Source organism: Ictalurus punctatus, chromosome 12, assembly GCF_001660625.3.
Source record: "Ictalurus punctatus breed USDA103 chromosome 12, Coco_2.0, whole genome shotgun sequence".
Lineage (NCBI taxonomy): Eukaryota > Metazoa > Chordata > Actinopteri > Siluriformes > Ictaluridae > Ictalurus > Ictalurus punctatus.
In genome coordinates, this window is record NC_030427.2 from 28,775,277 (window position 1) to 28,791,641 (window position 16,365).

General features: G+C 39.7%; 2 protein-coding genes across 2 annotated transcripts; both read right to left on the reverse strand.

Moving 5' to 3' along the window:
• Positions 1-6,403: 6,403 nt before the first annotated feature.
• Positions 6,404-11,687, reverse strand: LOC124628740 (uncharacterized). Its single transcript, XM_047158954.2, has 4 exons — positions 11,022-11,687; positions 10,599-10,748; positions 10,251-10,351; positions 6,404-6,674 (listed from the first exon to the last, which is right to left on the reverse strand). The coding sequence occupies exons 1-3, from the start codon at positions 11,283-11,285 to the stop codon at positions 10,280-10,282; spliced, it is 486 nt and encodes a 161-aa protein (XP_047014910.2). The 5' UTR covers positions 11,286-11,687; the 3' UTR covers positions 6,404-6,674; positions 10,251-10,279.
• LOC128628691 (GATA zinc finger domain-containing protein 14-like) lies at positions 11,323-15,789 on the reverse strand. Its single transcript, XM_053684210.1, has 6 exons — positions 15,227-15,789; positions 13,731-13,894; positions 12,312-12,385; positions 12,084-12,226; positions 11,801-11,920; positions 11,323-11,756 (listed from the first exon to the last, which is right to left on the reverse strand). The coding sequence occupies exons 1-6, from the start codon at positions 15,291-15,293 to the stop codon at positions 11,323-11,325; spliced, it is 1,002 nt and encodes a 333-aa protein (XP_053540185.1). The 5' UTR covers positions 15,294-15,789.
• Between the last annotated feature and the right edge of the window lie 576 nt (positions 15,790-16,365).

Here is a 16,365-nt window from a genome sequence, read left to right on the forward strand (position 1 = left end):
ACAGCTTTCATTTTAAGAATGACAGAGCAGACACTGCACGCACCACCATGTTCATTTATACGAGCCATTATTATTGGAGCTTTTTATTCCTAAATGCTACACTCACTCAGATGTAGGTTTGAAGCACGGTGTAGCACCGCAGGTAAAACCACACCTTTATTTATATTCGAGTTCTAGTTATCGAGTTGTAGACGAATCCCTTTCCCTTCAGCCGAGCTGTCAGTTAGCCTGACGATTATGCTAATTACATAATAACCATAAAAACAATAATACTAGCAGACCGTAATGTGATTTCAGAAACGCAACACGGTCACGAACTCCCTGGAAACCATCACGGACCCCACTTTGAGAACTGAGAGCTACAGACCATGATATTCTGCTTTTCTTTCACTTTACTTAAATGGTCCAGTGTACAGCTGTTGATGTTTAGTAGATAATTAGAGTAATTATAATAGACTATTATCTCATCCGTAGTTCATGGATGCACTTAATGACTTTATGTCATTACTAAATTGGAACTGCAATTTGAAAAGGAAATAAAAATGCCACAAAGGCACGAATAGAGCTCACTCGAAGCACTGCCATTTGTTCTGTATAAGCAATAACAGAACATGGGCTTTCACATATTACCTTGTGTAATATACACCGATCAGCTATAGCATTAAAACCACCTGCCTAATATTGTATAGTTCCACCCTGTGCCACCAAAACAGGTCTGACCCCTCGAGGCATGGACTCTACAAGACCTCTGAAGGCGTGGTGTTGTATCTGGCACCAACACGTTAGCAGCAGATCCTTTAAGCCCTGTAAGTTGTGACGTGGGGCCTCCATGGATCAGAGTTTTTTTTTTTCCAGAATGTTCCACAGACGCTGGATCGGATTGAGATCTGGGGAATTCGGAGGCCGAGTCAGTTTTTGCAGTGTAGCAGGGAGCATTATGCTGCTGAAAGAGGCCACTGCCGTTAGGGAATACCATTGAAATGAAGGGGTGTACTCGGTCTGCACAATGTTTAGGTAGGGGGTATGTGTAAAAGTAACATCCACATGAATGCCAGGGCCCAAGGTTTCCCAGCAGAACATTGCCCGGGGCATCACACTGCCTCCACTGGCTTGCCTTATTATAGTGTATCCTGGTGACATCTCAAGTGATGCGCACTCACCCGGCCATCCACATGATGTAAAAGAAAACATGATTCATCGAACCAGGCCACCTTCTTTCATTGCTCCATGGTCCAGTTCTGATGCTCATGTGCCCATTGTAGGAGCTTTTGGTGGTGTACACGGGGTCAGCATGGGCACTCTGACCGGTCTGCAGCTACGCAACGCCATACACTGCACTGTGTTCAGACACTGTATATCGTAGCCAGCTTTAACTCTTCTGTGGGATCAGACCAGACGGGCTAGCCTTCACTCCCCATGTGCGTCAATGACCCTGTCACTGGTTCACCGGTTGTCCTTCCTTGGACCACTTTTGGTGGGTAATAACCACTGCATACGGGGAACCCCCCACAAGACCTGCCATTCTGGAGATGCTCTGGCCCAGTCGTCGAGCCATCACAATTTAGTCCTTGTCAAAGTCTCTCAGATCCTTACGCTTGTCACGTCAACCCACGTCACCTGTGAATAACGTTAATGGTCATTACTGATCAGGTTGGGGAAACACTGGACTCACAGTCCCAGAATGCATTTCAGCAACTCATACAATACAGTTGCGCTGAGTTTCAGCAGAGCCACGCGATGATGAGAGACGGATGGTGTTGGCATGAATGTTGAAGCTGTGGAAGCTGATCTAGTTCAGCAGAGTGTACAGGTGAGTAAAGCGCCGCCGCATCACTCTAGGTAGAAACGAAGTGAGAGCTAAATCCCACCGCACCACTATCAGCAGCTAATCGAGTGGCATTATGGGTACAATTGCACACGATACTTGTGCACAGTTGAAGACCACATGTTAAATCCTAATCATTAATATACAAGTCATTCAGGGTGGATTTTTCCTTTAAAGGCACAAACTCAGTAAATTAAATGGACAAAATGAATAAAAGAAACGGCAATCGTTTTGTTGCTATTAAAAATAAAGCACTAAAACACCTCCGCAATAATAATACTGTGCGTTTGAAAATACAAAAGATTAACCACAAATACTCCAAACCTTTATGAAGCACAGGAGGAGCAATGCTACAAAACCAATTAGACAAAATAAAAATTTGATTACATTATTATTAGATTACGATGTTTAGTTGCGTAAACGCTTATTTAAGCGATAGTGCGTGTGGGTGTGCTTGTGTGCGTCCTAAACCGATTCCTTCTCACAGATATGACTGTTCCATGGGAAATGTAGATGATTAATAATGGAGAAATAAATGCTTAGTGATTACGCTGTGACGCACACACGTAGCTAAACATAGAACCAGGTACAGCCTGGACTTCACATGACCTACTCAATGCCCTGATTAACGAGCATGTTACATGGTGAACATTTTGTCAGGTTTTAATTATTGTGTGCTTTATGTTTCACTGCGACTCACAGTTAGAGCTGAGCTTGCATGGCAAGTGTTTCATCGGACTATAGTAAAGCACTGGGGGGAGAACACCTATGTGGAATAACGCCTAAGGATCTGATGAGACCATAGTTGAACTTTTTAGCCATAAAACCAAAAGATATGTTTGGCACAAAAAGAACACCATCCCTACGGTGAAGCATGGTGGTGGCAGCATCATTCTTTGGGGCTGCTTTTCTTTAGCTGGAACTGGGGGTTTAATCAGGGTGGAGGGAATAATGAACAGCTCCAAATACCAGCCAATTCTGGTGCAAAACCTTAAGACTTCTGCGAAAACACTTACGGCGAAGAGGAATTTCACCTTTCAGCATGACATCTGTGAGGTGACCTGAAGAGAGCTGTGTACAGGAGACGCCCAGCCCACCTGACAGGGTTAGAACACTTTAACAAGGACGAATGGCAAAACATTGCTAAGTCGAGACGCTCCAAACTGATCGACTCTCACCCAAAAAGACTGAACGCTGGGATAACATCTAAAGCTGCTTCAACTAAGTATTAGTTTAGGGGTGTGCACACTTACGCAACCAGGTTATTGTATATTTTTTATTTTTCATTTTTCCACCCTAAAACGATTCCTCTTTTTTTTTTTCCCCCCACGTGAATTTATAGGTTACAATTTCACAATAAAGGTAGAAAAGTTTCCTGCATGGTCTATCTTGGCTTAATTTAAAAAAAAAAAAAAAAAAAAGAAACATTTTTACATCACACAAACCTGCCATTTTTAAAGGGGAGTGTAGACTTTTTATATCTGCTGTATCTAATATGACTAAGCTAGCTAACTATCTTTTAAAACATCTTTCTCCGGATCGGGGGACTGTTGTTTATAGATGACAACAACACTTAATAGCGCTGGATCAGATTTTCTTTCTTTCGTTTCTTTGGGGGTTTGTTACATCCTAGAAAGATCGGAAAACTGCATTGTCACCGCATCGAAGCGTCATCCACCAAAGCGGGGATGCATTTCCGGTGTTGCTGCGAGTCGAAAACGGGGTTCTTTAAGCAGTTTTTTCATGGTAATACTGTCGGATCTTCCGGTAAGATTTTCTGTTAATAACAATGGAGAGCGATCGTTGAAGAACGATGAGAAACATGTACAACGAATTAACGTACAAGTTAATATTTTAAAAAATGAGTTAAATAATTAGTTTGGGATTCGCCAGCAGAGACATGCGGCCTGTGTGAGATGTTTCTTTTGTGAATTTCAGCCCATTTTGTACAGAAATGTGGTAGAAATATATTTTTGGAGGTCATGGTTACTGCAGCAAACTGCTGATGATAAAAAAAAAAAAACCCGAACGGTGCACCTCCGATCTGTATCTGTGTCTGTATCTGTATCTGTTCATTCTGAATAATGTGTTTGTATTGGGTTACTATCTCTAACGTATAGGTTCACCGATCCGCTGCCCACTGCAGTCTCAGATCCCTGTTCTTGGCTGACCGGGGTGGAACCCAGTGTCATTTCCTGCTGTTGTAGCTTATCATTACAAATCTTTCCTTCGGATAAGATTAAGCTCTTAAATACCAAGCTCTTAAATAAATCACAGGAACCCTATGCTTTGATTAAAGACTCTAATTGTGGTTACCCCCTTCCCCCTTCTTCTTGTGTCCTTTCTGGGACTCTGCAAACCGCTGAAGGAAATCATCCATCTCGATGGTCTGTGGCACGAGCTAGTTAAATAATTTGCTCATTAATTCGAATTGGCTGTTACAACCCCTGGCAAAAATGATGGAATCGCCACACTTAGAGGATGTTCATCTGGATGTTTTTACTTAATAGCAAATAAACAATTCACAGATATGACACAAAACAATTTTTGTTTAATAGCAGAACATTCTGGCTTCGTGAAAGATACCTCAAATTAAATCCAATTGTTTTAATTAATGGCGTATTTTTCCCAGCTCAAGTAGAGGAAAAAATGATGGAATTACTCAATGTTGAGGAAAGAATTATGGAATCATCATCAACAACAACAACAACAAAAAAATCACATTTAGTGCTGGTATTTGTTTTAGAAATGTAAATTACAAGGTGGTTCCATCATGTTTTCCTCGACGTTGAGTGATTCCATAATTTTTTCCTCTGCTTGATCTGGGAAAACAAAAAACAAAAACACCATTAATTAAACTAGTTTCATGTAATTTGTTTGAGGTGTGTTTCACGAAGCCAGAATGTCCAGCTATTAAACAAACATTGTTTTGTGCCATATCTGTGATTTCTTTATTAGCTGCGAAGTAAAAAATCCAGGTGAGCATCCTCTAAGTGTGGCAATTCCATCATTTTTTCCAGGGGTTGTAACACTAATGCCTATAACACTTATTAATGTTACTTTCTCTTTCCTAACAGTGTAGAGTGAGCACTGTTTACAGCAGGGCACTTATAAATATACTACATATCCACATACATGCATACAAGACTCCTGAACATACGCAGTAGAAGATGGACTATCAGCACTTAAATCAGCGTGATGTCCAGATCGTATGGGATTAATGGTGTGCAGCTGTGTGTATGTGGAAGAGTTTGGCTTTAATTGAATTTGCGAGAGATATTACCTTGGCAACCTTAGATGTTTGTTTGGTTACACCTTGCATTGTCTGCTTAACCTTTTACTGTTCATTGTTGCTCTACCTCATTGCGTGGTTATACACTCACAATGTAAACAAATCTTATCACCAAGTGCATCATAACTGTGTTTATAGTAGCTGATAATGTTCATTCAGTTAATGTGAACGATGCCATCTCCGGTCACTGGCGATGGGCGTTACGATTCCCTTTGCTTATCTAATGAATTGATTCATTTTTTTTTTTTTTTGTAATTAATTTGATTCAGTATTTTGGAGCAAATTCCAGAAATGATGTACAGCCTACAATACTGACCACAAGTTCATACTATCTCTCAGTCTTTAATAACGTCAGCTCTTTTAACTGGAGAGAAATGTTGCAGATTCATAGCCGTGCTTTGATGAGGAAACCAAAGTTGAGTACACAATAGCACGTGTCAGTTGATCTAAACAGTTTAAATACACAATAATGTTTCCCCTAAATAACCTAAAGATGGAGATGTAAATGTAAATGACTTTGAATTCGTTCGTTTTCGCTGAGTGATTCTCATGGTTCGTTTTAGAGAGTCGTTCAAAAGACCAGTTTGTTTGTTAGAGCCAGTTCTTTAATGGCACTTTAACATAAGGGAGGAGTTAAAGATTAACACTGGTGCTGATGTAAGAACACACGAGGGCGTGATGCTTGATGTCAAATTTAAACTGCATTAATCCAGTTCAGCCTGATATCTGAAATATTTGATCTGAAATATTTTCAGACTTGATTTGCCACCTTTTAACCCCCTGTTTGTTTCCTTTTTCTCACACACTGACATAGGGATTTATAGATAAATGAATGTACTTATAGCTAACTTAAGCCTAGCAATGAACAATCAGATTCACCAGTTAAACTCCAAACTGCTAGTGCAAAACAACAAGAAGCTTGCAATTGCAGGAAATAGCTGGAATAGTAAATCTAAAATGCGTAACAATATATATTTTCATAAAAACACAAGACTACCACACACGCAGTCTCAGAAACTAGACAAACGAACATTTATATTCAAGCGGTTGAATAGAATGAACATTATTCTAATTGACAACAGACAAAAGTTATTATTTATTTCAACAGAGTTTTATTTATTTCCCCAAGCCTTTACATGGTTAATACAACAATACAAAACATATTTATATTTTTACAATAATTCTTTACAATTATAAGTTTTACAAAGTCATGAGATCAGATAAAACAATAGAAATGGCAGGATTCTGGATATATATATATATATATATATATATATATATATATATATATATATATATATATAAATCCAGAATCCTGCCATTTACCGTTGTTTTTTGCTTAATTGTGACTGTAGATCTTTCCCTCAGATAAGATTCAAAGCGCTTGCCTCAGAATCACTTTAAATAAATGGATAATAAATAGTATGACACCAATTTTTATATGACTTGGCTATAATACTTATACATATTCCTGAGATGATGATTTTTGTCGAGAAGCGGACGTCATGAGCAGGTGGCGTCCACACCGTTTTTCAGTCCACAGCAACTCTTTAAAATCTGTAAGAGTGAACATAACAGTCATTAGCTTTGGATAAAATGTAAAAAAAAGAATATAACGTTGAACCCGGGCTTCACACTCAGTTTTATGAGAAAAGTGAAGGTTAAAATCTCAGACCTGCCAGACTCTTTGCCAGATTTTGGTTGAGTTTAGGTGCATTATGGCTTATGGCAATGTCCGGGGTAATGTGTGCCAAAAGTGGCCCAAAAGTAAGATTCCATTAATAAAGCATTTACTTGAAATTGGGCCAAAAATCCATTATTTTGTAGTCTTTCAGTTTTGGGCTAATTACGCATTTACTCTCAGAGCTGTTGGACCGTTGACAGCCAGGAAATGTTTGCTGTCTGAAATCAGCTTCTTTAATTCTGCAGTGGAGCCTCGAGGCTGATGAAAACCTTACGTGCAAAAACTCAACTCAAATCATATCAAATTGGTTTTTAATATGTCGGGAAATAAACAAAACTATGTAAGCAATACTAGCAGCCATCTTAAAGCCCACCAAAAACTTCAGTCATGTCCTGGCTGATCAATTTACATTTGAGGTTTGTGGCAAAATTTGATTTCTGCCGGAATGATTCATTTAAACCTCGACATCTCAGCTGTCACTGGGTTGGAGCTCGGCTCACATGAAGATCCACTGGGATAAACGTGGATAAACGTGAATAAACGTAAATGAACCCATATTTGACCGACGTACAGTAGGTCACTAATACTTTTCGAGCTTTTCTCAACTGTATAAGCGCTGAAGTTTTCTCCAGCGTCTCGCATTTCACCAGCACGTGCCGACTCATGGTGAAATGAGTCAGTTGTGGACATTTTGGCCATTCGGAGTCATAAAGAACCGTGTAGGAGTGAGCTTTGATTGCACAAGCCCTTCCCCGGCTTATTCTCTCACCACATTCTGCATTCTGACTGAGTAACAGGGTGAGGATGTGTCGGCCAAAGGCGTGACCGTTAGACACGGTGGATATATAAATAAGCTTACGGCATTATGTATATATTCCGTTGTCATGGATTGATAATATCTGATGATCCCATAGATTCTGTGCCAAATCGTCATAAAACGAGTCATTTATTGACCTTTATAAGTGTCCCAAAAAGAGTTAAGGGTCAGTTTAGATGGCTGTTTAATAAGGCGTTGATTAATTTCCTATAACAGCAGCTCGGACAGCAGTTAATCACAGGTTTATATCAATGCGCTCTTTCTAATACGTTATCGTTTCTATAGTGACAAATACATATAGCGTGATTGTCGATATGGTGACATTTTCAGTACGGAGATGTTTATTTCATATTTATGGAAGGAGTCTCCTGTGTCAGCGTTTTTTAACAGTCAGAGGTAAACCTGTAACTTTTTAGTTGTTATAAGCTATAAACCTGGTAGATTTGAAATGTTCTGTTAGAAGTTAACGAGCCTGAACTGCTCAGCTCTGTGCTCAAACTGAATTATATCGGGTTTGGGTGAAAGCTCCCAGTTGAGTAAATGCAGCGGGCCAGTGTTTAGTGTTTAGCGCCTTTACATTAGTACACTGGTCTTTGTTTAAAGCAAGCCACTCCCAGTAAGTGCGCTGAATCAGACCTGTTGCGCTCACGTCATGCGCTGAAGGATCGATTTATCATGGATGTACAGAATTAAAATCACTCTCTCTAATCCCAGGTGACCGAGAGTCAACCACAGCCTGTTTGTCTGCATTAAAGAACGATTGTAGAACAGTAGCGGATGGGTGTTATACAAACGATAGCAGAGAAGGTGATGACTGTGGTACTTAGCTTAATGTTTGCTCAGAGTGAAAAGACTTCATATACAATGGCTTCAATAGCTTTCGCACACACACATACACACACACACACAAAATAAAACAACCCCATAAAGGAATCACCATAGCTTCATGTTTTCTTTTAACGCCGTTGCTTGTTGTTTTAAAGGGAGGAAACGTGGCATCGTTTTGGACTGGTGGCTCTAACTGATTAACAAGATGCTGAAGAAAGCTTCACGAGAGAATTCGTAATATTAATCTACCAGGCATCAGTATGTTTGTCCTGCCTCTAAAATAGCGTACAGACTTATACCGGAGGAGACTGGCTTAGTTTTTGTCCTGTTAGAGTTGCTTCTGTAGTCTCCCAAGCCAGATCACTAGCGTTGCTACAGAGTCTGGTATGTTTTTGCAGTAAACGGGGCCAACTTTCACACATTTGACTGGCACAGCAGATGCCCAACTAAAGGATGGTCATTGTTGTGCTTCACACAAAACCTTTGAATAACTTTTAAAGATGAAATGAACTCCGTGACCTTTTTTTAACCAGTGACTATTCATGGGTAGCTCAGTGGTCTACTAATTGGAAGGTCATGAATTGAAACCCCAGCACCGCCAAGCTGCCACTGCTGCGCCCTTGAGCAAGGTCCTTAACCCTCAACTGCTCAGATGTATAAATGAGACAAATGTAAGTCGCTTTGGGTAAGGGCGTCCGCCAAATGTCATAAACGTAAATGCATCGTGTTACAATAAAGCAGTGTCCTCGCTGGGCTGCAGTCTTCAAAAGTTTAACGGAAATCAGTGCATAGAAATGTGAAGTGCCAATCAAATTTCCGCTTCCAGCATTCTGAAGGTTGTACCCAGAGAAGTATACAAAATATATCATATATTCACTGAAACTCATGTTCTGACCCCTGAACAAAATCCTTTGCTGCAGGTTTCACTCTGCACTCATTAACCATTTCTCCCAGTACACTGGCGTGCCATTGCACCGCCGGAATCGAAATCGACTTATCGGACATTTTCAATCAGTATAAACAAACAAATTATTTTATCGCCACACGTCTGTTGTAAGGTTAGTCAGGACACTGTTGGGTTTCTGTGTGTAGAGTATCGTGACTCTGTGTTTGGCTGCTGGTGAGCAGGGCGATGGGAACTTGGAAGGGTGTGAGCCTCCTCATGGGCAAACAATTCGCACCTTTCCACAACAATACTGGTGCAGAGATAAAACAGACAGAAACTAAAGCTTTTTTATTGGTACCACAATAAAAATATAACATTTAAACCTAGTAGGCTGGGGGGAAATAAATACTTTGAGTGTCTGCTTTCATATGAGCCATTAACACCTACTGTGGAGTGTGACGTCGCAAATAAATCTAGTGCTGAACATGGGAACCCCCAAAACAGGTGTCTGGTAAAAAGTGTTCGCCTGTAATTCGCTTCATAATTAGCTGTTGTCTGTGTGAATTCTACTCATTTCTTCTAGTGTGATTACTAGGATTTCTAAAAATATTATGCTACCGGACAAAAGTTTACCGATTTCAAACATTTAATCGTACACCTTCAGATCAAAAGGTTTTTAAGATCATGAGAAATAGTTCAGTCGAATGTCCACAAACTTTTGACCCATAGTGTATGTCTTTTTATAACCGAGCCTTAGTTTTCCATTGTCCTTCCACGGCCTGTTTTACAATCAGTCCAATGTAGAAAATGAGAAATGACTTTGCAGTATAAAAGTTAGCGCTAGCTACAGACTAAGAAAAAAAAAAAAAAACAAGACTTTGGAAAACACAGTGAAGTTTGTGCATGTTCGTGACATACCTCAGTTACAGCTTTGCCGCTTAACTTCATTATTTCTCTGGGTTCACCTCGTACGTCCCTGTCCGGTTGGGTTTAGGTTTTGGGCTTTGAGGTAGATCGTCCTAGTGAAGACACAATCGAAAGACACAAATATCTCATTAGACATTGTGGAGATTATAAATTATTGGGGGGGGGGGGGTGATTGCAAAGTTTTGTGGATTGTGAGGGTTTTAGACATCTTTAGACAGACCTCCTAGCTAATTTTGCATCAGCGCTGGTGTGATTAGAACACATTGGTATCTGATGTCGGTGTTTATTGTGTGTTTTATGTGCAAACTGAGAGCAGAGCGTATCAAGAGGGGCTCTTACGAAAGGATAAAGGTTCTTTTGCGGTGTGTGAGGGCTGTAAGCTGGAACAGACAGCGGCTCTCTGAAGGTGGTTCTCATGTAGGGAGTGTGTTCTTGTGGTGGCAGAGAACGAACGTCGTCGCCATTATCCACACAGCACCATCTTAGCAGCTGGGGAAACACAAAGTCAGACAGGACAAGAAGAAATGAATAACAGTTATACCACAAATGTAAACTAATCAAAGAAGCTAGGTTTAAACTCTCTGAATGTCAGTCATCTCTGGAGCTGTTTTCATATCCATCTTCATATCAGTGAAAGTTGTGAAGTTGTGCTGGTTGTAGGGATTTGGGATTCGCTTTCTAATTATAAAACTATTTCATAACTAAGGTCTTGCTGTGGTTGTGCACGTGCAGTGACTGAAATGGCTATAAAGGAATTCCTACCAGGATGATGATTATGATGATGAGGAGCAGGATGGCGATGGCAGCCAGCACGAGTAAAGCGATCGCCCAGCCAGGGACTCCTTCACCCTGGTTAGATGATGGGCTGCTGTTCGTGAGAACATGTTCTGTTCTGCTATCTTTGTTGTTGGTGGAGGAAGGGTTTGTAACTCCAGTGTGGGTCTCAGGGCTGCTTACTGAATGACTGCTTGTTGTGTTGGAAGAGGACTTATTGCTGGTGCTGGAGGAAATGTGTTCTGGATGCATTGTTGGGTGGGGAATTGGAGGCCTGGAGGTTTCTTTGCTAGTTGCTGTGGTTGTTTTCTGTTTTGTGGTGGTTGTGTTTGGTGTGGTAGTTGTGGTGGTGGTTTTTGTTGGTGTGGCTGGTGTTGTGGTTGTTGTCGGTATTGTGGTGGTTGTTGGTCTTGTGGTTGTGGTAGTGACTGTTGTTGTTGGTGATGTGGTGGTTGTTGGTGTTGTGGTGGTTGTGGTAGTGATTGTTGTTGTTGGTGTTGTGGTGGTTGTTGGTGTTGTGGTTGTGGTAGTGATTGTTGTTGTTGGTGTTGTGGTGGTTGTTGGTGTTGTGGTGGTTGTGGTAGTGATTGTTGTTGTTGGTGTTGTGGTGGTTGTTGGTGTTGTGGTTGTGGTAGTGATTGTTGTTGTTGGTGTTGTGGTGGTTGTTGGTATTGTGTTGGTTGTTGGTGTTGTGGTTGTGGTGGTGATTGTTGTTGGTGTTGTGGTGGTTGTTGGTATTGTGGTGGTTGTTGTTGGTCTTGTGGTTGTTGTAGTGGTAGTGGTTGTTGTCGGTGTTGTGGTGGTTATTGTTGTGGTGGGAGATGTGGTAGTAGTTGTTGTTGTCAGTGTTGTCTTGGTTGTTGGTGTTGTGGTTGTTACATAAGAGTCTGTAGAGAGATCAGTGTTAGTATTTCACATTGTGATTTCACAGACATTTGTATTAAGTACATTGTGTGTGCGTGTGTGTGTGTGTGTGTGTATGTGTATGTGTATGTGTGTGTGTGTGTGTGTGTGTGTGTGTGTGTGTGTGTGTGTTTTGTGCATGCTTACCCTGTATGGTATCAGGGTTGATTTGAAGGCCATTAATTTCATTATTGCTGTTGAGGCCATCCAGAAAAACAAATCTGAGCAAAACGGGATTGGTCGGAGTACCTTTGAACGCAATGGTGGTGTCTGCAATCACTGATCCCTTTCTGTAATAATAAATAATAATATGAGGTGATTATCGTAATCTGTTAGCTAACTGCTTTTACTGCACTTAGTACTGAAGTATTGTACCTGAAACTCATGGATGTCACACCATGATAAGCTGCACTATTGGCACAGCTGGAGCAGCCAAAGACAGAGTAGAACTTAAAAATAAACAAATCAAGGTTAAATGTAGCAGCTTAGAGTACCATATGTATTTGCATGCCTGATATATTTGATGGTTAGAATTTATAACCCCAATACTTTGTGAACTTAATTTATTTTTTAAAATATACACTCATTTCAAATCTGATGACTGCTACACACTCCAAAAAAGTTGGGACAGTCATCTGTTTACCACTGTGTAACATCTCATTTTCTTTTAACACTTATTAAGCATTTGAGTGAAGACACCAGTTGGTTAAGTTTAGCAAGCGGAATTTTCCCTGTTCATCCATTATGTATTTCTTCAGCTGTGCAACTGTACGGGGACTTCATAATGCGCAACATTTTCTCAATGGGAGACAGGTCAGGACTGCAGGGAGGCCATGCTCACATCCACACTCTCTGCTTACGCAACCATGCGCTTGTAATCCGGGCAGAATGTGGTTTGGCGTTGACCTGCTCTGGATGGCAGCGTATATTGCTCCAAAATGTGTACATATCTTTCTGCATTAATGATAGATAAAGTCACCCACGCCATGGGCACTGACACACCCCCATACCATGACAGACCATAGAGTCCTTAGAAGTCGGCGGCGCTTCTGGACAATGTTGATGTGTGGCTTCTGCTTTGCATAGTAAAGCCTTAACTTACATCTGTGGATGCAGCGGCGAAAGGTGTTGACTGACAAAGCTTTACCAAAGTATTCCCGAGCCCATGTCAGGATCTCCATTACAGACTCAAGGCGGTTTTTAAGACAGTGACGTCTGAGGGATCGGAGATCACCAGCATTCGGAAGTGGTTTACGGCCTCGCCCTTTACGCACCGAGATTTGACCGGATTCCTTGAATCTTTTAATTATATTGTGCACTGTAGAAAGTGAAATGCCCGAAATCCTACCGATTTGTCTTTGGGAAATGTTCTTCTCAAAGTGTCGGATTATTCTCTGATGCATCTGTTGGCAGATTGCCGAACCTCGACCCATCCTTGCTGATGAAATACATTTTTTGGAGGCTACTTATATACTATGATTAGATGATTGTCTCACCTGTTTCACATCACCTTCTTATTTCAACTCGTCACATCGCTATTAGTCCTAAATTTCCCTTGTCCCAACTTTTTTGGAACGTGTTGCATGCAATTTCAAAATAAACATTTACCTTAAAAAAAAAACTATGCGGTTGATTAGATAAAACATCAAATACAAGTCAAAGTTCATTTACAAATCACTGTTTTTAATGAGCAGTTCCCATACTGTCCCAAGTTTTTCGGAATCGGGGTATTAAATGCCTGATGTTCAATGTATACAACGTGTCTGTGAAAGCAAATATGAAGTGAACACTCACTGCGCCGCTAACTTCACTGTACATCATCTTATAATAAGGAGAATCGGGGTCGGTGAGGGAATCGTTGTAGATGCGGTTCATGATCTCAATGGTGAAGTAATAATCGAACTCATAATCAGCGGCCAGCTTCTGTGATGTCTCCAGATTTGCACTTTCAGCAGAGGCTGCAGTGTGACACAGCGTTACACATCATCGTTACTATCTGAATGCTGTTAATATTCCTGTGGCGGTCTAGGGAAATATCATTTCATTGGTTATCATTACAACTCCATTCGGGGCAAAGTGCAAAAAACATTTTGCGTTTTTCTGTCTGTGACATAATTTAAGACGTACTTTAAGAAAACATAAACGTGTTTTTACCAAAAGCAGTTCAGAAATGGTTTTGTAACTTTCACAAGCTTTCTGCATCATCTAAGGTAAAGAAGGAGCCAGGTGAATAAGCACAACTGCAAAAATAGTTGTAGCTCAACTGTATAAAGATCAACAATTTTCACTGTCATATGTATTATTTGTAAAGAAATAATTGAGTTATGGTCAATTAAATGGAAATAAGATCACTATACAGTAGTCGCCTCAATTATTATTAAAAAATTTTCAACAATGTTTCACTTTTTTTGTGTAGCTAGACTTTTAAACTTAGTTCTTGAACATATTTCAGTTCAGGAAAACCTATAGCTTTCAGAATTATATATGGATAATAGAAAATGTTGACGTTTCCCCAGGCCACCACACAATTATACAAATAAACAATAACACTTTACTTTTTTAAAATTATTATTAAATTTTTAGTTAATAAACCCCCCCCCCCCCCCACCCCCAATAATTACAATGCACTTTACATCACACTGTAAATATGCTTACTTTCTTTTTAAAACACTACGGTTTTATTATTAAAATAAAACACAATTTTTAAAAAATTTATTCTGATATTAATTTTTGCTCAAGATGGTTGTAAGTAAAGAAAGAAAGAAATATTAAACAAATAAAAGTTCAAATTTTAAACTATGTTAAACAAAGTATGTGTTAAAAATACTAGAAATAAAAATACATTAAATTAATACAATTAAATAAATAAATAAATAAATAAAATAAACACAGAAGGAATAACATATTTTTATTAATTAATTTTTTAAAGAGGAAAAATAATAAGAAAGAGAAACTGGAACTATGACCCCTAAGATCATCTCTTAATATAACTGGATAAAATGTACATGGTACACTTTGATAAAAGCTGACCGCTCTCATGCAGTCCAACATTTGATCACGTGTATAAATGTTTAAGATATTATATTCTACCGTGGAAGTATTTCTTGCATTCTTTCACAAGTCTCCAGTTCCACTTAAAAAAAAAAAAAAAGAAAGAAAGAAAAAAAAAGTTGAACTGGATTTTCACTGGACGAATATTTGTAACATAAAGAAAAAGAACTGCTCATAAAAAAATAATCGCATGTTTAAATCAAGGAATTAGAGAAAAGACTTTCATTCTTATTTCTCACCTGACATCACTAACACAGCGATGCAGAGAGCCGTCCATGCAAACCAGCGCTTCGTGGAGACCTCCATCTGGATAAAAACGGGAATGATATTGCTTATCTCGGACGTGGAAGTGGAATGTTTTTGGAAGTCGATGTGTCGGAGCGCTGCTCTGTGTCAGAGTGAAGTGAAGTGATGCAGAGAGGCCGCTTATGGAGTCTATAAGAGTCTGATAACAAAAAAAAAAGCAGCGTGATTAGTCATATGAAAGGTTATTGGTCTTATCAAGAGGTCTACTCAGTGCAGAGTCAGGTGTGGTTCACAATAAAACAAAAGCCTTAAGCTGCTAGATGCTCTGGCACCGTGTGTAACTGTGATTCATGACACACTGTTACGGCACATCTGTTTGATCCTCCATATATAAATTATGCTTGTGATACAATCTGCATACCCTTGCGTCAATAATCCGCTGCACCTTATTCTAACTGTTTCATTTCTCTGGGTGTGTTCTCATGGAAACGTGGGTATTACACCAAATATCCGACATGATTCGACTCTGTTGCGTTGTATTAATAGCAGTTCTTATGTTTACAGTAGTTCTTCTCCAGTGCAATTACATTTCCATTTATTCATTGACTTTATGCATTGAAAAATGACTTATGAAGGTCATCCAGTAGATAGTATTTAGTGTGAGATTAGTGATGCTCAGTGTTCTACTGAGCGAGGGAGGTGGACTTTTATTCCTGCTGCGGTGTGAGGTTTTTACGTAATGAAACTGTGTCATTATTGTATGGATTGATTGTGCTGCAGCGTCTCATTGTTTGTGATGTGTAACGTTAATGTGTAAATGAGTTTCCCCTCATGGGGATTAATAAAGGTTTCTAACCTAATGATCAGGTGTACATGATGAGTGATGAAGTGGATGGTAAATGGATATTTTCTAACAGCAGCGTGTCAGAGGTTAAAGGTCAGGGTTCTCACATCATTACAAGGAAAAGAATGCCATTTCTGAGTTCAGTGAAAAAGAATATGCAGATATGAAAAGAAATCAGCGCTGATTTATATCTGCAAAATGGACTCCATTTCCCAGCAGCCTAAATCACATGACTCCACACATGTGACAAAACCTGTTTTGTGTTTGCCCTAATTAATAACCCTATTT